General features: G+C 40.8%; 2 protein-coding genes across 4 annotated transcripts in view; both read right to left on the reverse strand.

Moving 5' to 3' along the window:
- PRSS12 (serine protease 12) overlaps positions 1-23,454 on the reverse strand; it is a 70,862-nt gene extending 47,408 nt beyond the window's left edge. For 2 of the 3 annotated variants that reach the window (XM_036852992.1, XM_036852991.1), the window contains exons 1-3: positions 22,731-23,454; positions 6,920-7,058; positions 3,666-3,844 (exon numbers count right to left, since the gene is read on the reverse strand). In XM_036852992.1, coding sequence (XP_036708887.1) covers positions 3,666-3,844; positions 6,920-7,058; positions 22,731-23,223 — 811 coding nt within the window. In that variant the 5' untranslated portion in view covers positions 23,224-23,454. The remainder of the gene's footprint in view (positions 1-3,665; positions 3,845-6,919; positions 7,059-22,730) is intronic. The other variant, XM_036852989.1, reaches the window with a different exon arrangement.
- On the reverse strand, positions 8,549-9,279 carry LOC118895625 (ADP-ribosylation factor-like protein 6-interacting protein 1). The gene has a single exon (XM_036852993.1). It carries the CDS (start codon positions 9,135-9,137, stop codon positions 8,613-8,615), a length of 525 nt encoding a protein of 174 aa, XP_036708888.1. The 5' UTR covers positions 9,138-9,279; the 3' UTR covers positions 8,549-8,612.
- Positions 23,455-24,475: the final 1,021 nt, after the last annotated feature.

Consider the following 24,475-nt stretch of genomic DNA (forward strand, 5'->3'; position numbering starts at 1 on the left):
AGAATGGCACTTATGTCTATAAGATACTTGTTTTCAGCATAGAAATATTTTTACATTTGTAGAAATCAAGACAAAGTTAACATCTAACACATTATAACAAGTTGGTGGACATCACAACCCGCACCTTCAAAAAACAATATTGAGGGCTTCCCTGGTGGCGCAGTGGTTGAGAATCTGCCTGCCAATGCAGGGGACACGGGTTCGAGCCCTGGTCTGGGAAGATCCCACATGCCACGGAGCAACTAGGCCCGTGAGCCACAACTACTGAGCCTGCGCGTCTGGAGCCTGCGCATCTGGAGCCTGTACTCCGCAAAAAGAGAGCCCGCGATAGTGAGAGGCCCGCGCACCGCGATGAAGAGTGGCCCCCACTTGCCGCAACTAGAGAAAGCCCGCGCACAGAAACGAAGACCCAACACAGCCATAAATTAATTAATTAATTAATTAATTAATTTAAAAAAAAAAAACAATATTGAAAATTCATTTGGGTATGAATCAGTTCATACTCTGTGAAGAACCACCAGAGGCTTCTCACTGCAAATTCCGTATTGTAGTCTACAGTGCCCTTATCTAGCTTCGTCAGTTTCTGAATTTCTCTCTCCCTCTTTTTTTTTTTTTTTTAAATATTTATTTATTTATTTGGCTGCGCCAGGTCTCTCTTGTGGTGTGCGGGATCTTTTAGTTGTGGCATACGGGATCTAGTTCCCTGACCAGGGAACGAACCCGGGGCCCCTGCATTGGGAGCACGGAGCCTTAACCACTGGACCACCAGGGAAGTCCCTGAATTTCTCCCTCTTTATCCTGGTCTAGAATTGAGGACACAGGGAATGCCCTTCCCTTTTGCCCATGTACCTCAGATACCCAGCTATACAGAGGCATGTAATAAATATTTGTTGACTGAGTGGATTGGCAAGTGATAACTAAAAGCCTAGAAAGGATATCCCAAACAAGGAAAAATAATTAGCAATATCTGTTCATTCAATTCAGTTTATTAAACAGGTATTAGGCAGAAAGGCACTGCACAGACACTACCCTCAAGAAGTATACTGCCTCAGGACATGGACAACATGAGTACAGACGAGACAGCATCGAGAAGACCCTGCAGGGGTTCAGGTGCAAGGGCTGCTTGCTCACCAGTGGGGGTAATTAGAGAATCTCTTCTGAAGAAGTTGGTAGCTGAAGAGGGCCAAGACGATGGATGGGAGTTCAGAAGTCAGACATGGGGGAAGTGCAGTTCAGGCAAAACGAACAGTATGAACAAAAACATAGAAGCACAAAGCTGTATGTATTGGGGAAACAGTATGGCAGTCTAATTTTTCTGGAATAAAGGATGTGAGATGGTAAAAGATTCAGAACAGGCTGGGTCCCTATTAGGAAATTTAGTTGCGTCTTTTGCCAAATGCTCATCATTTATCCACATGAAATATGCTAATTCTTCCACAGTGTTAGTGGCGTCAATAAATGGTATTTGGACATTCATATTTATATTCAAATATCACACTCGAGGAGGGATTTAGAATAGTGAACATTTGCATCTACTCATATACTAATACTTGTAATATAGTTTTCTTACATAAGTCAACTAGCACTTGTAATTTGTAAAAGGATAAAAGACAGGTTTAATAAACATAACTGGTCTCAATATTGTATATTAGCTTCTCATAATGACTGATCACTGAATTATGCTAATAAACTTAAATTTGTGTGTTATTATGTTTATTTTTCCTTTAAGAAGCTTGGAAAATATAGAAAAAATGATGGAAAAAATGTATAAATTTCTTAAATTATTATATTCTCCTCTACCTCCCCTCCCCCCATCTCCATGGTAAGCTTGGAGAAAACAGAAAAAAAATTTTTTAAGAGGAAATTTAAAATCACCTACAACCTAGAAACATTATTGCATATTACCTTACATTTTTTTAAGGTCGTGTTTTACTTTAAAACATATAGTTTTTCCACTGGTTGTATAAGTAATTGTGAAAATATAGAGAAGCTCAAAGACAAAATTTAGTCAACATCTCACATCCTCCCAACAAATACACGCACACAAAAAAAGCATTTGAAAAAGATTTCAGTGAAGTAATTGACTCATATTTAACTTACGGATAAATAAAACTCCCAGATGTTTCATTTAGATTGCTATTTCCTATGTCCAGTACTCACACACGATCTTCTACTTTGTAAGCGTTGGAAAAGTACTAGATGCCAAGACGCCAAATGTAAATTCCAAACTAAAAGAATGTATTAAAAGTCCACCGCTATGCCTTAAGATGGACTCCATGTTTGCTGAGCTATTTGCTTTCACATTCTCATTTAATTTATCATAAAAGCATCTTTTTTCACTCTCACTTCTAATTTATCTCAACCTTCTATGTTTTATATATGCTTACAACCGACCTTAAATTTATCTTTGCAACCAGAGAATAAACAAGTGGATAGATCACAGAGAGTAGACTTAGTTTTCTTTTAAAGTAGATAGAGATCTTGGGAAAAAAAGATTGTTTTCAAGATTTTACTTACTTCACTACTTGAAAAATGTTAAACATATTTTATCAATTGGGTTGAACATAGAATACAAGCAATATCTACAAAACGCAGTGCACTGTTTAGCCCAATTCACAGCATCCCTGATGTAGCAATGTGTAAACACGTATTTGCCAAAAGTAGCATTACCCAAAGGTGGAGAGGCAAAGGAAGAAAAGGAAAAACTTACAAAATATCAAGATGTAACATGCAAAAAAAAAAAAAAAAAAAGATGTAACATGCACCTTGCCTACCCACAAAAGGATTGTAGCTCTCCGAGCACACACCTGTACCATATCCTATACCATTTCCACTGGTTCTTTCAGCCAATTCACAGGAATGACCCTAAATTGGGTCTCTGTATGTTTTGCAGTGGAAACTTTTCAATTCCTCCCCTGATACTTGCACTCAAACAGAAACCACTGCCCTGCGCTGGCTGCTGGCATTCTAAGACCTGGGACATCTGGTTAGGCTGCTGTCTCCAAGGAAAATGCAAAAGGGATACTGTGACAGTGTGGTAGCCTCAGGCTGTGGTCACACATTAAAACAACCATGGACCCCAGAAAACCCATCCGCCATTGTGAAAGGCAACTATTCCCTTCTCTGCTTCCTTTCTCATGAACATATGCATACCTGTATACTGAAACCATACTCTAATCACCTCATGCCTAGTATATGGTGCTTAGAAGGAGCCCTTATCCAAGGTAGCAATTTGTTTTATGAAATGTGCCATCTACAACTCAAAAGAGAACACTGGTACCATGATTCTATTCCATTCTATAAAGTGAAAATATTTTGTTGTAGTTGCTGTATTTTATATTTGGTTTCAAGATGATTTTTAACTTGATTCCATCCCAATTTTCCATTACTAAAATAACTGTTTTCATATACAGTATATAATATTTCTATAAGCAAATTAGATAAAACAGAAAATACGTAAAAAGTGAGGTCAAATGGAAAACTAATTGTTAGATGAAATCCTATTGAAGACTATTTAATTAGACTGTAGATAGACTATGATGATTCAGACTCAAGTCTGTATTTAAACTCTTTTAGGAAATGATTTAACTGAGACACTTTTATTATCTGGAATCATGCTGAAACCACAATAACAGGAAAGTAAGAGAATAAATATTTTGTTTTACCATGGGAAAAGCTACACGTGACAGCAGCTGCCATCTTCTGAGGACACGCCCCACCCTGCCAGATGTCTTTTTCACAAAGCAGTATATTTTCTTCATCTCCTCGGCAACGGACATTGCTCCAATAAATGGGAATAAGGCCCAGTCCAGAAAACGGGGTTTGTCTTGCTACTCCTTTACCTCTGTAAGTACAATGATCAAGGTTAGGTTTATCAAATGTAGGCTAATTTTTATCAAAGCACTAGGACTTTTAAAAATGGAAGAAATCAATAAAGACAGATATGGAAGAAAAAGAAAAACAATGCATTATGTAAATTTCAAGCAAATCAAAACATCAGATCAGAACTTGGATTGATTACCTATGGTAATCTTTTAAATTAATCTTGAATAACTAATGGTAGGCATGTGCCTTTACTATCTATGGCTGATTTTAGAAGAAAATAGGCAAATACTACAGATATAAATAAAAAGGGAGTCTGGGTGGCTTTGTGGAAGAAGAGTGTCATGTGGCCCAGTGGGACTTGGATTCTAGTCTGAACTCAGCTGCAAATCACTCTAAAGTCTCTCTAAGCTCCGCCTTCTGATATGTAAAAGAAGTCTGGATGCTTGAAGAGTCTTTCCTACTCCAATATTTCAGGCTCTTATTTTCAAAACGATTATTATTACCACGTCTAAGCAAGATAATATCAAGAGAGGCAATCCATTCACATTTTTTTAAACTTTATATATAGTATTTGCTAGCAAGACTTTGAAACCAATTAATAAGATAATAACCCATATAATCTACATATTTTTAACTCTGATATGTACAAAATTGGTATTATGTTTTTAAAAGATTAAATGCTTATCCAAATAACATGATAATCTCTAGAACTGTCTTCATGCAACAGCTTCCATTAACCAAACAGTAAATATTTGGGGTTTATCTAAAATATGAATATGTCTTAACAGCAATAGAGCTGGGTTGCCCTGCTCTTATTGTGCAATCCTTTTTTATTAATGGACTACTAAGAGATGATAGAAGGAATCAGATCAGCTTACCTGAAGTTTATGTTTGCAGAAAGATAGTTTACATTCTTTCATCAATCAAGAGACTAGTAACCTACCACTGTAATTCACATCTCCATTGCAATGTTCTTGTTTTATTTTTTTTTATTTTTTTTTAATTTTTAATGGAGTATAGTTGATTTACAATGTTGTGTTAGTTTCTGCCGTACAGCAGAGTGAATCAGTTATATATATATAAATATATCCACTCTTTTTTAGATTCTTTTCCCATATAGGTCATTACCGAGTATTGAGTAGAGTTCCCTGTGCTATACAAGGTCCTTATTAGTTACCTATTTTATATATAGTAATGTGTATATGTCCATCCCAGTCTCTCAATTTATCCCTCCCCCTTGTACCCCCTGGTAACCATAAGATTGTTTTCTACATCTGTAACTCTATTTCTGTTTTGTATTGTAAATAAGTTCATTTGTACTTTTTTTTGTTTTATGTCAGAATCTCATAGAAAATTTTATTCTACCCTGATTTTCAGGGGTAATAAAAGCACGGGTAGAAATGTACATAAAGGAAGATACTGACACCAGCCTACAAATTTGTTACATCTCCAGGCCGGCAAAAGAAAAAGCAGCAAGTCAACATTCTTCATGACTTGCCCACCTGCCAGTGACTGTTTACCAGACAAAATACTCATGGATAAAATCAGTAATTAACATCCTAAACACCATTAACACTTTGTAGTCTTTCCCCTTCTTCCTTCTTTTATCCTGATTTATTCCAACACTCATTTTTTAAGATTAGTTAACTAATCAAGTACATTAACCCTATTTGTTACGCTAATAGCATCAAAAGTCTGAACAAAACTTAAGCCCTCAAGGTTTGCCTTTACTAAATACTCATTCCCCACCTTCCTAGTGGGAAGACAGGAAGTTGGCAAATTAAAATTCTTACTGGGACTTCCCTAGTGGCGCAGTGGTTAAGAATCTGCCTGCCAATGCAGGGGACACGGGTTCGAGCCCTGTTCCAGGAAGATCCCACATGCCGCAAAGCAAATATGCCCGTGCGCCACAACTACTGAGCCTGTGCTCTAGAGTCCGCGAGCCACAACTACTGAGCCCGTGTGCCACAACTACTGAATCCCACTCGCTTAGAGCCCATGCTCCGCAACAAGAGAAGCCACCACAATGAGAGGGCTGTGCACCGCAACAAAGAGTAGCCCCCGTTTGCTGCAACTAGAGAAAAGCCCGCGTGCAGCAACGAAGACCCAAAGCAGCCAAAAATAAATAATTAATTAATTTAATTCTTACTGATTTGACTGGAGTTGACTAACCTTTTCATTTGTGTCATCACATTAGATATTACCACTGATTATTAATCCAAAATATTTGCAAATTGAAAACTTTTCTTTCAGTCCTTTTAACCTTCATAACAAGATCTTTTCCATGCTTTCTAAAGATCTCTGGTGATAAAGACCAAGAAAAATATAGGGCATGTATACTTAGAAAAAATAAATGAGACACAAAAACAGAACAATAAGAATAACAACAAAAACCAAAAACGTTTGTTCCAAAATGGAAACTTCTGCCCCTGGGAAACCCCTTGAAACGAGGCATAAAGGTGCAGGGCCTGGTGGGCATCAGCATACACCAATCTATTTTAAGAAGAGCGCCTACAGTCGTGGAAGGGCCGGCAGCTTCTCAGGACAGTGGATGCTGCCGGGGCTGAGGGAAGCTGCCATCTATTACAGGTCCTCCTCGGCACAGAAACCTATGTCCCAGGATATCACCCCTTACCCAGCACGGGACAAAAGCACGAGTGAACCTCACCTCCTTCACACACACAGAAATAGAATTTGTGGATGGCTCAAGGTAGAAAGTTAAAAGCAAATGATAGCAACCTCAGGCTGCACAGGCTGCTGAGAAAGTAAAACTCTTAGGACCAAATTCCTTGCTTCCTAGCACTGAACAATTACTTTGTTAAAGCCAAAGACCACAAGCTGCTTTGAACTTTGGACCACTTAGCATTTGCCCATTTCCTAGTCAGTAGGGCTAGTAACAAGTGAAGTGCATTTGTATGTAAAAGAACTCACTCCTTCCATTTGGGGACCTTTCTTTACATCTCTTCTGAGAAAAATGGGAGTGAGGAAAGTGAGGATGAGGAAGGAAGATGTAACCTCTCCACAGTAACGACGGGTGCCCAGCATTCCTCTCGGGTATCAGCAGACAGATTTGGTCAAGGATGGGCGAACTCACCCCAGCTGCAGCTGGTGACAAACAACCGATGCATCAGAGTCATCCCAATGGCTGCTACAGACTGTGCCCCAAACTCCATGTGCATATACTTCCACTGTGCCTTCAAACTCGTTTTTGCCACCATGAAGTCGGACTGACCCTAAAGTGGAGAAGAATCCCAAAATCCTTTAATAGCAAATAATCATTTGAACATACTGAACATACTGATAACATGATTTTTCCACTGAAGTGGTGAGAGATCTAGTCTCTCACTGTTCACAGCATGTGCTTCTTTCTTTCTTTTTTTTTTTTTGGGGGGGCTTCCAGCTTTTTTATTTTTCCCCTTTTACACAAAACAAAGTAGAAGAAATAATACAGGATTAAAACTGCAAAAGTAGTTAATTGGTAGAACACACATACACACAAAAATCTAGGAAGACAAGCTTATTTACAATGAGGAAACACATGTAAATTACGGTAGTTTGTATACGAAACATTAGAAAAGTCAAACATATGCTACATGGGTGCCACTGTTTACAGCAATATTGAAGGGGAGAAAACAACACTTATTTAGGAACAGATATACCACAAGGTCCAGGTTTTACAGCATCAGTGCAATAAATTCACAAAACTATATTACAGCTAGTTAATCAGTTTAAGAATTGTTCCCAAATATGTCACATTTCCAGCCCTCAGAGGTTCATTCCTACAGATTTCAACTACTCCATCTATGGGGACCAAAAGCAGCCAGTGTTACCATAAAATGAGAATCTTGAGGCTTACCTTTAAAGGCTTATTCTGGTCTTGAAAAACTAGTAGGATTTTCTACTGAAATGAATCTTGACTAAACACAGGATGAGTTTTGTTCTTTATTGGCTGGTCTTGGAGTGAAGGTCATAGACATGACTCTTAACCTATTCTGTACTTTAGTTTCAGTGAGCTGAAAATCTGAAATTAAAAGTATGCTAAAAATCCTAAATACCATCTTGCGTAAGCCTGCTACTAAAAAGCCCTTAAGGATGTACTAACTTCAAGTTTAAGTGCACGGGAACAAGAGTTCTAAGCCTGTCAGATTCCCCATTTGGGAGGAGGGATCAATGTTTCCAACAAATTGCTAAATTCTGCACAAGGGAGAAGCCAACACATACTAGGCCATGGAATTAGTTTCATTTTATTCCACGAGGATTCTTCTCCCACGGTATCAAGACAGAATGAGGAATGCATCTTAATTGGTCTCTTCATCATAAGTGGTAAACTTGGTTTGTATATTCATGAAGCCAGACAGTTGTTTAAGCAGAGTGTGGAAGCAGACAGTGGAACCAGCTTCCTGTACTCACAGACCACAGTCTTGTATCCAGCTAAAGCTAAGATCAACTTGAACAATTCTCCCAAGCCACTGTTAACTGTACTAAAGGATGAAGTTCACCACTATATTATTTTAAAAGTAAGAGTTCAATTAACCCTGGGTGAGAAAAACCAAGACAAGTGGTAATGATGAATGAGTTGTCCATATAAGGCCAGCTGATGACAACACACCCTTGAAGACACTGGGCATAAAGCCTTACTTGGCAATTCTGAGTTTCTACTAACTAAGGGCAGAATGAGGGACAGCAAAGAGCTACATCTGTAACATTTTAGCATCCAGACAGCATAACAGACACTGTCCCCAAGGACAATGTATACGCCATTAATCACACTGAATAAAGCAGATGTATTATTCATTTTTCTTTTCTTTTTGTTTGAGAAGCTTGTTTCTCTCTCTTTTGGCCATTCCAATGTACTTCGAGATGATTCCATGTTGGTTTAGTCCAGGAAGCAAGAGTAAGAAAGTCATTATCAGGTAGGTGAGAAGGAGGTTGTGGACTTGCTGTCCTACCCAAGCAACCGCAGCAAGAGAAATGATCATGGTCATGAAGTACATTTTAGGCTTTTCTTCCTTTAGCGTAAAGAGGCGTTTCCACCAGCCCACAGCTCTGCGTCGAGTTTTTACTAGATTGCTGCAAATTTCATGGAATCTCTGCTGTTGCTCAGTGGTCCATTTATTGGAGCCAAAAATTCTAGGCACTAGAATGGGAACAAGGTAGTCAGCCAAGCACAAAAACATAACAAAACAGGAAACACCTGACAGAATGGATGGATCTAGATAGTAGATAGTCAGAAACACCAAAGAAACCACACCCATGATGGCAGGTGGAAACCAGCCTCTTTCCCATCGGAGGACTTTATCTGCCATCAGCATCACTTCTCCCCATCCTTGCAGCTGCTCTTCCAGACTTGCAGTCTCTGCAGCCAGCAGGTTGGTGCTGCGATTATCTCCTTCCGCCGTTGTTCCCGAGGTGCCCCCTCAGCGAGCGCAAGACGCCCCCAAAACCCTGCCTTCCTCAGAGGCACTCACAACAACCCTAGCCTGCTTCTTTCTTTAAATGAGGATTTAGCAGGCTCTTTTTTTTTTTTTGGTAATTAACATCCTGATGTCAATGCTAATGATACTTTCTTTTATCTAGGCAAAGTCCAATTATGATTTTCAAAGGGAAAAATTGGAAAACTATGACTAATGGCTGATAATTGCATCCCAAGTATTAGATTACATTACATATTAAGTTCTTATCATTTATGGATCACTTTCCATCTTCACATGAGGTCATAGATTAAAAAAAAACAGAGAAACTAAATTCAATGTTCTGTTTATAAATTACCTGTTATTGGCTGTTATATCTTCCTTCTATCTGATTTGTTCTTCCACTAAAGAAGAATAAAATGCTTTTCCCCTTTTAGCCTCCAGCACTAGTCGTGACAAGTCTAAAGCTTATGTCTATAAGTTCAGAAAGATGTTAAGTGTTGAAAACATTGCCTAATGTTAGTCTTAGGGAAACTGCCGCTAGGTAGAGTAGTTTGGTGTAACTGAATGAATGGCCCTGGAACTTCACTTCCCCTTACATACCATCCCACTCAGCTGCTCCACAGTCCACCATTTGAGTCATTCTTTTCAGTCTTAAAAGAGTCAAAATTTAAATTCCAGCACCGCTGGGGAAAATAATATTTTAAGTCTTATCCCTTAAGTGTGGATCAAAGTGGTTACTAGACTTATCGTGGTGATCATTTCATAACGTATGCAACTACCCAATCACTATGCTGTACATCTGAAACTAACATAATATGATACATCAAATATATTTCAGTGTTTTTAAAGAAGTGTGGATCAAAGGCCTACATTTCTCTTCTCATTGGCATTGGTTTTCAGAGTGGGTACTGACAGGCAGCAATTGGGACACTTGCAGAGATAGAATCAAACTCAGACAACTTAAAAATTTCATAAAATTCTGTGAAAAGTCGCTTAGGATGGCCTTTATTTCATAGGTAAAGAAATTAAGAAATTAAATTCTACCAAAATTTTCTGGCATGTTTTGCATATTTCAAAGTCATTATGTATGGCTTTAGAATGATTTTCCGAAAACATCAGATTCACAAATCATCCATACATTTCATTTGCACCAGCCTAGTCATCTACCATTATTACTTTCCACATAGTCATCCTTAAAAAATGTAACTATTGGGCTTCCCTGGTGGCGCAGTGGTTGAGAATTCGCCTGCCAATGCAGGGGACATGGGTTCGAGCCCTGGTCCCAGAAGATCCCACATGCCGCGGAGCAACTAGGCCCGTGAGCCACAACTACTGAGCCTGCGCGTCTGGAGCCTGTGCTCCGCAACAGGAGAGGCCGCGATAGTGAGAGGCCCGCACACCGCGATGAAGAGTGGCCCCCGCTTGTCACAACTGGAGAAAGCCCTCGCACAGAAACGAAGACCCAACACAGCCATAAATTAAAAAAAAAAAAAAAAAAAAGAACTATTTAAGAGAAACATATCCTCTTTCTCATGACAAATACAAAGTGTCAATTAATTCAAACAAAAGGCAATAATAAATGGAGGCAAACACTGCCCTGCCAAATCCTGATTATTCAGGAGGGAACATGGGTGTGGGTCATTCATATGGCAGATAATCTAAAAATCATTCATATATTCTAAACTTCTTTAATTCAACCAAGCAAGAGGAAGCCCTAACTAGCTCGGGGAAAACTGTGAACTGCAGAATGTTTTTTTTTTTTTTTTTTTGCAGAATATTTTTAAAGAAATATGTCTGAAGAGTTTAACGAACTTTAATGATTTTTTTAATTACAGAATGTCTTCTATAGAGACCCACATAATATTATGCACAGTACAAATGCCAGCAGTTTATTTCAAAGAATTCATTTGTTCACCTGAAACAAATGTTTATTTGAAATGATATTTAATCTATTATCTGTTTATTAATTCCCCACCACCACCACCAAATTATTCATGTGAAAGCGGTGGAAGAAATTTCTAGTCATGAAAACAAACTGGAACTCTACTTATGCATGTTAAGCAATCATAATAAAATGTAAAATATTGCCTAAATCACTAAAAAACTATCAAGAAGAAATGATGCATGCATATCATCTAAATGATTAAGGCATCTACAAATGAGAAGGCGAAGACTCTGCATAAAGTATAATTGTTACCATAACATCATTATAATGAAAATGATAACACTGGAAATAATTTCCAGGCCAACTATCAGTTCCACCATCATTTCTCAGATGCTCCCAACATGCTGTGAAAGCCTGGATTCATTTAGCTGCATCTGCTATATGGCAAGAAAGGTGGAGTGCTCATCCAATTTTCCTTTAACAAATGAAGACAAATATTTGCAATTCTGGAAAGGCAATTTGCATGTCAATGACTAATTAATCCTCTATCAGAATCCATCCCCAACACCAACATCCCCAAGGCACACACCTTCCTAGCAGCGCCCCTCCACACAGTTTATCCTTTCCTTAAGGCCATAAAAATTTCCAAAATATTCTGAGTAATCATCTACCTTGAACTCAAAGTGAGTATTTCTTACTGGTATGTAATTCTGTGAAGTTCACAATTCTTCTAATAATTTTTTGAAAGAGGTTTTTAAAAAAAATATCAGGTTAATAATATGCCTAAAATAATAAAAGCATGAACACACAATTGACACTACGCACATTTAAGACAGGCAGTAGTTTTTGTTTGGTTTTCGTTTTACTTTGTTCTTGCTTCATTGATTCTCTTAGAATGGTTGAGATGGTTGAACTGTAATTCATTTCCCTTCATTTATGGATGTGTAAGCTATGGACCCAATCAACTGAGCAGATGCAGAGCCATGACCTCCTAGATTCCCACCCTTGCTATGGTCCCCTTGTCTCTCAATCTGAGCAAAGACCCTGTGATGTAATAAGCACCTTTCAATACCTCAGCTACCACTTTATGCATTCTGACATGTTGGTTTTCACCATTCTATTTGAAGTATTACACTAATCTACCAAACATTACATGGGGATAAACTAGCCAGGCAGAAGCATAAGACAGCCTGAAGAGTTTCTCTACACTGCACAACAGGAGAGAAGTAGCTTTCTGGTGATCTACATCTGAGGCTGATCCTCCAGTGGAGGCTGATTTGTCCCATCGGCTGTACAAATTTGTAGGAGAACTATACATTTGCACAAATTTATAGGTGCACAATTACAAGAGGAAATACCCTTAGCTCAATGGAAAAAAAAAAAAGAGAGAGAGCGAGCGAGAGAGAGGATGAAACAATAAAGCAATCCACAAAGCTCATAGCCTGGTAAACTCATTTCTATTGCTACCTTACTAATAATAAAGTTCTTCAGATAAATTCTAGACCAATTCTTTGGCGATATTGCTCCACTGTCACAGTCTCTTATTATCAAAAATTGATCCGTCCATCCTCCTTCGCTCACACTCTCCTACTCCAGCCCAGTACTTTGCGATGTTCCTCATAGTCTCTGCTAATGCCTCTGGGCCGCACCCCGGTGAATCCAGGGCTGCACAGTCTTAAAGTCTCTAATGTGCCAATTTGATGGAAAATATTCTATTCTAAGTATTCCTATTTTTAAAATGTGGTAATAACAATAATTTAAAAGTTGAAGTCTCAAACAGAGGTTTTAGGTCAACTATAATAAGCATTGCAAATTTATAGACTAAACCAGTAACAGAAGAAAGTCTGGAACTATGAAGCTATGCATGATGGCACGTCATGGAGAGGAGCCCAGAGTTCATGAAATGAATTGTTGCAAAAAACAACAACGACAACAACAAAAACCAGTCAGCTGTACCAGTCTGCTGCTATTACAGCTACCTAAAGGCAAAACGTGCCACTGCACAACAAAGGTAAGAATTCTACTATCTTAATTCCCTGCCAAAAATGTTGAGCTTGCTGTCATTTTAGTTTACTATTATTTTTCTTCTATGTAAATGTATCTCCAGTTTTATAAAGGAAAAGGAACATAAAAGATTTTTGTTACAGAAATTTGCTTTGTGGACAACTTTGCTAAAAAACAGGAATTCCTAAAACAAAGAGACATTCCAAGGGGTTCTCTTTAACCATGTTATCAGCCTCTCTCGATACAAGGTAATCTAGAGAAGGACAGCTAACTAGATTAAAATTGTCTTCACAAGTCTCATTGGTTTTATAGTTTTTAAGGCTATTGTGATGGGCTGAATACTATTCCCCCAAAAGATGTGGAAGTACTGACTTCCAGTGCCTATGAATACTTGTGACTTTATTTGGAAATAGGGTCTTTGCAGATGATCAAGATAAGATGAGATCATTAGGGAGGGCTCTAATCCAACATGACTATATTCTCATAAAAAGTAGAAATCTGGACAGAGCCACATATAGGGAGGACGCCACCTGAAGGTTGCAGCTAAGTTCCACAAGCCAAGGAACTATCAGAAGCTAGGAGACAGCCCTGGAACAGATCCTTCCCTAGTGCCTTGAGAGGAAGCATGGCTCTGCTGACACTGATCTTGGACTTCTAGTCTCCAGAACTGGGAAATAATAAGTTTCTTTGTTTAAGCCACTCAGTTTGTGGTACTCATTACAGCAGCCCTAGCAAACTAATGGAGCCATTATGGTATTACCCCTCCTTGGACAGCTGGCAAAACCTCCCTTCTCATACTCCATACTTCAAGGAGGCCTAACAGAAATATTAGGAAAGGAACCAAATAGGTCAGCTATCTTTGTTCTCTAAATCCAGTTCATTCCAAAATAAACCAAATGAAAAGACATGCCTATCTAGTTAACTCCTTAAAATATATTTATAGAATAGCACTCACTTGAAAACAAAGAAAAACAGCAAAAACAAAGATCCATCCCAGTAGTGTTTTCTGAATAGAATTAATAATAAATATTTTTAAAATCTTTTAAAGTCACAGTTTGATAAATGAGTAAAAGAAAATTAATGTTATCCCACAGATCCTTTCTCATCTATTACTGAACTTCAGAGAGGCACAAAATAATTAATTTTAGTCATTTCTATTGTTCTGGTGGAATCAGAAAGAATCCATGCTGGTGACATCAAGCTATTGTTCAGATCCTTGACAAAAAGTATACTTGAAGCTGAAAATGATGCAGAAATTTCAGTTTATGAACTATTTAAAAGAATAGAAAAAAGCCCATTACATGTTGGACAATTTAGTACACATATTTGACAATGAAACAATCTTTTGTCTTATACCAAAGGCAACACTGGAAAAATATACTAAATGATCATTTCCTATCTTAATTATAAAATACTGACAAAAAAATCACACTCCCTAGAAACAACTGAATTGGGCAGCAGTTAGCTGAATTTTTCAAGTACAGTAGGGGAGGTTACGTTAATTTTTATGTTTCTTTTTTCCTACACCTTATTTGATGGTACTGAGGTATTCTATTTTGTGTATGATTACATTTACCCATAACTGAAACCAGTTTAGCATTGCAAAATAGATTTTATTCAAATCATGCCATGTCAAAATGAAATCAAATCATCTTTTAACGTACGAAGCATTCCCCTGAACTATTACCCAACTGAACTATATTTGCCTCCATTAGTTCACATCTATAATTCATATTAATTGTTCATTTATTATTCATGTAGATACCTTTAGTACTGAGAAAAAATAGGAACTGGTCTGGTTCAAAATGAGAGCATATCCTCTGTAAGCAATTCTACCCATTTACAGTGGGCTTATTAGAAATGTATAAATCTTATCGATTATTTGTGGGTTTAAAACATTATATAATATTATATAAAAGAAGACTCTATGCAAGGTTAAGTTATGGTACACTAACAATACATGCATTTAAATAACTGGAGCAGAAAATTCCACAAATTGTTTGTCTCTGAACTATCCACACATAAACACATGGTAAGGGTATTACCATTTTATTGTACAACTCTGAATGATGAAATTAAACTACACTTAATAGTAATCGTGGCTGTCTCCCAAAGCACATATCACAGGAAAGGTAATAAAAATGCTTAGTGCTCTCCTGACATCTCAACCAGAGAGTGGCCATCCTCAACTAGAGGACACAGGTGATTTCTTATTCATCTTTGTAAATTCTGCCCCTAGTGTGAACTGTTTAATGAAATCTACTCTTGCCTTTCTACAAGAATCAGCATTTCTCAGTCTTTGTGTCTCTCTGGTGATCCTAATAAAAAGTATGAAACTGAATGTGCATACATGGCTTCTGGGGGCAAATCTCATTACTTTAGTGTTTTGCAAACAATAAAATTTTTATTAATATTGTGCTAATTTTCAGGAAGAGGAAGAAGAGGTGAGAGGAGGTGACTGCTCTGGAAAAGTTAGATGCAAAGGAGGCAAAAATCAACATTTCCTGATTTTCTAACAACAGCATGTCAACCATGTAGAAGGCAGTCTACAACAATTGTTCATATAGCGCACAACTAAACTCTCGTCTGCTATGCAGACTAAAGGGACAGGCTTCAGAGGATTTCTTTCTTTACAGGTTAATTCAAGGGGGAAAAAGTTTAAAAATTAGAATTAAACACTGTTTACCTAACAACTGAACCAAACTTCCATATTCTTAACACTGGAATTATTCATTGCAGACATAAATTGCTAGAGCTGCAAATAGCATCTTAAGTAAATATGCTCTACCAATTAAATCAATGTCTAAATGTTATTCATCTACATACGGCGAAAAAAATGCGTGAAGCGTTTCACAGTGTAATTTTTTACATTACTTATAACTATTTTCTAATTGCATTAAGCTTCCCCAATGCATGTTTTCCCCGCTATCCAAAAGTAGAATTTTCCTATGAAACCTTTTGTAAGCCAAAATGGCATAAAGCCAAGAAGCAACTAACCTTAGGACATATCTTGCTAAGAGATGCACAAAATAAATTGAGAAAAAGCACAGATGCTCACAGACACAGCTCAAAGCCTGGCAGCAGCCTGACGCTGAGATACTGAGCGTAGTTCCTGGAGAAGGAGCTTAGGGGCGCCACTCTCACTGCTCCGGGTGTGCGCTGCCTCTGTCATGGCTCACTGCAGAACAGACACTGAACGCTCTTTTCAATTTTCACCTTTCACCTTTTGCTCTTTCATAAGAGCAAAAATTCTCTTTGGATTTCTTTTCTAGCAGAAACAGGTACTAATGTAGGTCTTCTGTAAAAGTGAAGTGCATAAAGCAAACTTTCACGAAGCGGGGGATACCTGTATAAGGACTGTATGGTCAGGCCCCCCAAGACGGCAGTTCTCGGGCTCTCTGTACATCCCCCGCTCAACCAGCCCCTGCTTCACCTACACCCTACTCATGTGACTGACCTTCCCTCTTCATCATAGAGCCTAACAGTAAACGCCTACACACTTGCCCCAGCTCCAGCTAGAGACTGTTTTAATTTTTAGATCAGAACATCTCCACTATGATAGCTTATCAAAGGGGTGGTGAGGGGCTGTGCTCCCCTGCTGGTTTCCCTGGTAACCAATGAGCCAACCTGATGTCAATTCCCTCTGTAACTGGTAACCTCCCTCTCTATCCCCTCATCCCCCACCCTCACTCCTATTCCTCCCACCCTCCCAGCCCCCTACACACACACACACACACACAACACACACACATACACACACACACACCCGTAGCAAAGACTGCTGCCATGTGCTGCCCACCCCCTGCTGCACATGGTGGGATGTTGCTCCAGGACCTTACTTCAGAGATGTAAGATTCCCCCATCCATTAAACCATTGACGTCTCTGTCGCTGACTCTGGGCTCTTTCTTCGGTCAGGAGGCTGGGCAAGTACTGGGCTTGCAGGCCTGAGGGGTGTAGCCCAACAAGGACAAACCTCAACCACACTTCTTGGCAGACTCTGTTGGTTCTCCTCAATAACTATCTGCTTTCTCCCTGCCAGTATTGTCCCCATGTGTTCAGAGGTCAATCCTGACTAACCTAGGCAAGCATGGTAATTGCATTTTCCTTCCCAGATAGTGCCAGGAAGGTCTGGCCAATGAAATACGGGAGGAAATCTGTGGGGGAATTCTGGGAAGGCATCCTTGCATTTTCAATGGGACATACATGAAGAGGGGGCTCTATCATTCTTCTTCAAGTTGTTCTATCTCGATATGAAATCTGGAATAACAATTAGCCTAAGGATAAAAGCCACACTTTGAAAATAAAGGAATCAAGAGTAACAGAGAAATAGAGCTGTACCATGTTGGAGCCTGACTTCTTGTAATATGAACAACAAATCTTATTTCTTCAGTCATTTTGAATTAGGTTTTCTATTCTTTGCCACCAAAACCACCGTAACTGATCCAAGCCACACTCATACCCAAGTTCGTAATTATCATGTTTCCTCTTCCAAACTTTTCACAGCCATCCTTGTTTTCAGTTAGTCATAATGTATATAAATTTTGTATCCATATTTTCCCCTTAACATTATTGTGAGCATTTTTCCATTTTTTATAGACAATCTTTGTGATTATCACTTTAGGAGCTGCAGAGTATCCATCGAATAAAGAGATCTCTGGGTTATACCTTATTATTTGATATTTAGGTTTGCCTTCACAGTTATAAACCAAATTACTTTTGCAAAGGTTACCTTCACACACACACACACACACACACACACACACACACACACACACACACACACCCCAAGGACTGCATATATATGCAGAGAGAGAGAGTATTTGTGAGTCCAGGAAAATCACTCATAAAAGGCAGTAGTAAGTGGTTATCTAATTTTCTTCTTAAAAAAAAATTCACACTAGTAAAAAGTCAGATAATGCCCCAAATCAAAGTATTTTATATCTGCCTTAGCCTGAAAAGCAGAGTGAGCTCAATATTTAAAATCCAGCCAGGAAATGTATCAAATCTGTTATTGCTAATAAATGTTTTTCAGCACCTGCTACGTAGAATCAAGATGCAGCATTAAAAAAGTTTAAAAAGGGACTGCTTTCTACCAACTTTTTAAATTAACCTTCACTTCAAACACCAGATGGACTTCAAAGAGTACAGCCTGTATCATCCCACAAGTCCGCTATCTCTATTTGAATCAGGAGACTTGGGTGAACTAATCTGCATGACATGACAAAAACTCAGATCTATGAATCACTCTTTCTGGTAAAACTGAAACCATTCAACTCAGATTGGGACTTGAACCCACATGCTGGGACTCAAACCCGGCCAAAACCCAGACTGGGACTTGAACCCATGGTCTTTTAATTGAGATCACACACCTGGTCTCAGGACTTATTGAAGCTCAGGTTCTTGACGTCAAGTCGCAGAAAGAATTCAGTGAGAGACAAAGTAATAGATAAGAAGTGGATTTATTTAGAGAGAAACACATTCCACAGATAGAGTGTGGACCATCTCAGAAGGTGAGAGGCCCTGAAATATGGTGTGGTTAGTTTTTATGGGCTGGGTAATTTCATAGGCTAATGAGTGGGAGGATGGGATTTCCAGGAATTGGGCCACTGCCCACTTTTTGATCTTTGATCAGCCTCAGAACTGCCAAGGCACTGGTGGGTGTATCATTTAGCATGCTAATATATTACAGTGAGCATATAATGAGGCTCAAGGTCCACTGGAAGTGAAATCTTTCGCCATCTTGGACCTAGTTGGTTCTACCCAGTTTTTGTCATGTCCTATGGCTAACGTCATTCTTTTAAAGGTTGTGCCCTGCCCCTTCCCTCCTGTTTCAAAATCTCAATCATTAGAACATTATCATTTATTATACCTATTTTACCCGTCAGTCATCAGTCACCTATGGTTGAGTTCCGCTTGGCTGCTTGTAACAAAGAGGAGCTCCTAGCAGAGTGCAAGCAAGTTGCCCCACCTGCCACACCAACTGGAGACTGGAAAAGGGATCCCTCTTTCTAGTCAGGAAGCTCCAAATTATTGCAAGGTATTGTTGGGGGGAATCAGTTGCCTGTTAATTCTTCCTATAGAAATGTGAAAATAATCTGGCTCACATTCAGTTAATAATCATATTCTGGTGAACTAAGTTGTTATTACCCCACACTGGTCAAACAAAACCATTTTCTAAAACCACACAAAAAGTTACCATAGGCCTGCCTTATGCTTGATCCTAAATCTAGCAGGATTAAGTCACAGAATGGTAGACTCAGCTGACATGATCACCCACCGCTACACAGCTTAGGTGGGTTCTGACGCCCTCCCATGGTCTTCCCTGACTGTGACAAAGGGTCTTCAGCCTCCAAATCCCCTTGACTGCTCATTAGAAATGCACATTCCTGAGCCGAATTCCTTAGCTTACTTAATCAGGGTCTCTGAAGGCTAGAGCCCAGGTATCTGCATTTGAATAAGCCCCCAAGTGCGTGATTCTAAGGCTCATTGTAAGAACTAACTCCCAGGGCTGGTTCAGGGTGAATCCCCCAAATGATTCTTTATTACTAATTTGCAAGTTTCACACAACCCGGGCCCAGGCATCATCTTTCTTGTTCTCAGATATTTGAGCCACTGGAGTGTCCACGCCCTGCCCTGGCTCACCTGATATCCCCCTGCCACCCCTTCAACTTGGTTTCAACCAACTCTCCACCTCAGGGGCACCAACTTCCTCATTACTCTCCATGCGAACAAGTACATGACTCTGGCCTCCAGTTTATTTTTTAAAGGAGGGATTTCATTACAATAAATTTTCTTTCCTTTGGTCCTATTTTTTTTCTTTTTTTGGTTAAAAAAGAGAAAGAAAGAAAGAAAAGAAAAAGAAAACCCTGGATATTCTCAAGTCAGAAGAGACTGGAAATCATGTACATTGGACCAAACATAATTTCCTTTCTCTTTCTTTTTAAACTAGTCTTTAAACTACAAGAATAGGATCATTAGACAGTACAGATATTTCTACATGTTTATATAATTAAAGAATAAAATGAGCTGTGGAGTGAAATGTGCACTATCTTATAATGTTGCTATAAGAATTAAATGAGGGACTTCCCTGGTGGTCCAGTGGGTAAGACTCTGTGCTCCCAATGCAGGGGGTCCGGGTTCGATCCCTGGTCGGGGAACTAGAAACCACGTGCATGCTACAACTAAGAAGCCCACATGCCGCAACTAAAAAAAAAAAAAGATGCCGCATGCCACAACGAAGATCCCGTGTGCCACAACCAAGACCCGGCGCAGCCAAATAAATAAATAAATAATAATAAAAAAAAAAAGAATTAAATGAGAAAACTAACATATAAAATGCTTAGCTCAGCATCCAACAAAGAGTGAATGCTCAATAAATCCTACCTGTTATTATCAGGCTGGGGTGTTTTGGTACATGCTCAGTGCTGGGAAAGTCCTTTAAATAAATCTGTTTCAAAGCTGCCTTCCTACGGATAAGGAAACTAAAGCTCTGGGGGTTGAGTCTTACTCAACACTACATAGCTACTGGCAGAGCCAAAGCGGACACCAGTGTTTTCTAAAGCACAATTCCATATTCTTTTCACCACTCCATGACAGCTTTGTTCACACTCTTAACTGAAATGTGGAATGAAAAAAGTCATAGGTTCAGAATATGCCAGTCATTTTGAAGGTATGAGTTACATCCAATCAGAATGTGAGGAGTAAGTGACAGAATGGGTTATCAAGACTAAGCCTGTGAGAGTAATTAGATTCTTACATAGCCAGAAGATTGCTGTCCTGTTTTTTTTCTTTTTCTTTCTTTTTTTCTTGTGGGGGGGGCGGGGGGAGAATTTATCTCCCATCTTGAGTGGTTTCTTTTGTTTCTCTTGTGTTCAACCACTTTACTCCAGGAAGTACACACACTATTACACAGTGTTCAGAGTTCTGTCTAGTGATAATTGACTATGAACATAAAGGAATCACAAGGGGTGTGTTGCTGTTAGGTTTACATTTCTTTTCAACACAAGAGGGTGGGGAGAATCAATGAACAAGCTACTGTCCTCATTTGGAATATAAAGTGAAAAGAATTATGTGTCAGAAAGAGAACAATAGATCTACTGTTTTAACTCTGAGATCCATTTATTTATGTATATGTATATACAATAGGAAATATGAAATATAATAACAGAAAGATGAAAAAACTGTCAGTGTTTGCTAAACATGAGATTTTACTACAAATAATCTCTTACAGTAAATAGTGAAACAATGCTAGGGCTCTCTGCTTGATATCACCTCAAATTTTTTACAGCCACATTGGCATTCTGTCTGTGAAACACAAGTATAGCGATGACTTCATTCTCTAGGATAAAGAATAATTGATCTTAACCTTCCTATCACTTTCCTTTAACTCAAAGCACTAATGCAATTGAAGGCACAGATAAATAAAAATTTCTGAAGGGAAAGAATGGCCCTGTGAAAGTTAACCTCCAAATTACCTCCAAAAGGTACAAAGTACAACATATCTCAGAATCATAATCAGTGAAACCGCTGCCCCACAGCTTGAATGGAGAGCTGCCAAAAAAAGAATTTTTAAAGAAAATCCAAACTTTGAAGGACATGTAAGGTTTTTTTTTCCACAACTATTAAAGAAAAAAAAAAAAGCCCTAATGTTAAACAAAACACCAGCTCAAAACAAAGCACTGTTCAAAGGCCGATTATTCACTTACATTAAATCTATTAATGTGATGCTTTTATTACCACAAAATCAAAACATCTTACCAACTTTATCTCTTTACCAACTGATCCCGATTTTCCACAAACAACATATACAGCTGAATACTGGCACTCTTGAAAACCGCACTTGACTCTATCAAGTTGCTTCTTCCCTAAGATAGTCACTATTCCGATCTCTTTTCCCTTTCTTTTTTCTTCACTCACTGATGATATTTATCACACTGTGCCCCAGAACATGAACATCCTTTTGACAAGTCGTATTTTGGCCAGGAAATTTTGCCAAACTTTTTCAAATATATGTCAATGGTGGGAGTAAGGCAGAAATTTTACCACGTTTTCCCAAATCGGGTCGGGGGGGTGGGGGGAAGGTTATTGATTGTCATATTAGATTTAATATTTCCCTTTCCAAAACAAGTGATTAGAAACTATCTCCTCCTTTGCTTTGCCTCTTCTACGTAAATATGGTAACATTCTGAAGGCAAGATGATGCAGAAAACACACATCCTCCCAACGCATGCGCGCGCCCACACACACACACACACACACACACACACACACACACACACACACACACACACACACACACACACACACACACACGGCAAAGACAAGACCTTATCCAGGAACCCAGAGCGCAGCACTTTGCAGAGAAACTATCACCCCAAATAACCTTCACACACGAAGCCCGCCTTGCTAATTCAAAGTCAAGGTACCAAGGTACTTGGATGGTAACTCAGTGGCAGCCCACCATCACACTGAGCGAGGCAAACCCGCAATCCCACCCCCTCTCACTCTCTCTCTAGCTAGGAGAGGAACACCTAATGCCCTCGCCTAGCTAGGGTGGCTCCCCGCCAGTCCGGGTCGCCGCAGCTGCCCCGAGGCCACTCACCGTGTCTGCAGTCGCAGTAGCCCCAGTCCACCTTGCCGTGGGCAAGGTTCCCATAGAAGCACCAGGGTCTGCCCGCGCCGTCGGGGCTCCGGCAAAAGTTGTGGCGCTGCCCTCGCAGTTGAGCCCAGCCCGCCGGGGGCGACCGCTCGAGGAACGGTGGCACCTCTGCCCAGCGCAGACAAGAGGCGCCGAAGTCCGTCACGTTGACCCAGGGCTCGCCGGCGGGGCAGTCCCCGGCGCGCGGCCCGGGCGTGTGCCGGGCGTGGAGGGCGTGCAGGCGCGGGGCCCGGAGCGCCGCCGGGGGGCGCGGGACGCGCGGCACTGGCGTCCTCTGTGGACGCTGCTGGGTAGGAAGGTAATAAGGGTACTGGGGACCCGGAGGGGGCGAATGGCGATGGCGGTGGGGGAGGGGATAACTGAGGACCGGATCAAAGCTGACCACTCCGGGGAGCGCCCCGAAAATCAGAGCCACCGCGAAGCGGGCGAGCGTCATGGTGCCAGAGCAGCGGCGTTTGCTCCATACTCCCCCTGCTCCGCGGGTTCTGAAGGGTAGGCGAGGAGGGGGCGAGGGCGGGGCTGCGCGTCCCTGGAATCCCCTACTCGAGCCCCCTCCCGTCCCCCGCGCGCGGTCCGCCTTCCCCTCCCCACCTCGCCTCCCGCCGCGGAGCCCCGGCCGTGCCTCTGCTCCTGCGCCTCGGGAGCGATCGCGGGCGGGGAAATCTTGCGCTCCGCGGAGCCCCGCCTGGTGGAGAGGACCCGCCAAGAGAAGACGCGGACCCGGCGGACAGTGGCGGGGCCGGGGCCCCAGGTAGCCTGCAGTGACACGGCCCCGGGAACTCTGCCCCCTGGCTGCCGGCACGGGGCGCGCAGTCTCGCCCCGGAGCCGGACCTCCGCGCGGCCGCTGCCTGGCTCCCGGCTGTCAGCCCGCCCGGCCGGGTCGGACCAGCTGCTGGCACCGCTGCGGCCTCAGTGTGCCCGAGCCAAGCCCGAGGGTGCCAACGAGGGGGACGGTCTTGGCCGCTCCTTGCCAGCAGGCGACACCACTATAGTCCCGCGTCTGGCGGCTGCCAAGCCTGCCACCAGCCCCTGCAGCCATCTCTCCTCCACCCCCTTGCCGCGCCTCGTTTCCTCTATTCTGAAATCTTTGAAAGTGTGGATGGGTTTAGTTGCAACTCTCCCTTGATACGTCCCGGGGTGAAAGTTATCAAAGCCTACTTGGAATGCTGAAGCCATTTTCCAGAGCTGTGAGCTCCTCAAGGACAAGACCACGTTCCGTTCCGCTTTATATCCCAGTGCTTAACATCGTGTCCAACACTTATTAGGCTCCAGTAAACATTTGCTGAAATTAAATTCCTGAACCGACCCAGGGAAGGCAGCTTGAGCCTTTCTACTTCCTGCCACCCACTTTCCACCCGGTGCCCTGAACAACACCAGTTGTTTGGTTATTATTGGGATTCCGTGAGGCCCTCTTAATACCAAAGTTCCTTTCTAACCAGAGAAGACTTCATCCGTCCGGGTCTCCATCCGTCCGGGTCTCCATCCTATCCAAAACGGCCATCCCTCTAACACCTGCCTCGTTTTTGCCCGGCAAGGGACTTGAGTTAAGCCTACTCTCTCGCCTCTCCAAAGTGGGCTCTGCCTGCCGGCAATTTTGTAGCTGTTAGCTCGACCTTAGCAAAGCCCTTTCCACAGCTCCCCCTGCTTCCCGTCGCCCAAAAAAAAAAAAGTTGGTTTAGAATTTTTA

This window comes from Balaenoptera musculus, chromosome 5 (genome assembly GCF_009873245.2).
Source record: "Balaenoptera musculus isolate JJ_BM4_2016_0621 chromosome 5, mBalMus1.pri.v3, whole genome shotgun sequence".
Lineage (NCBI taxonomy): Eukaryota > Metazoa > Chordata > Mammalia > Artiodactyla > Balaenopteridae > Balaenoptera > Balaenoptera musculus.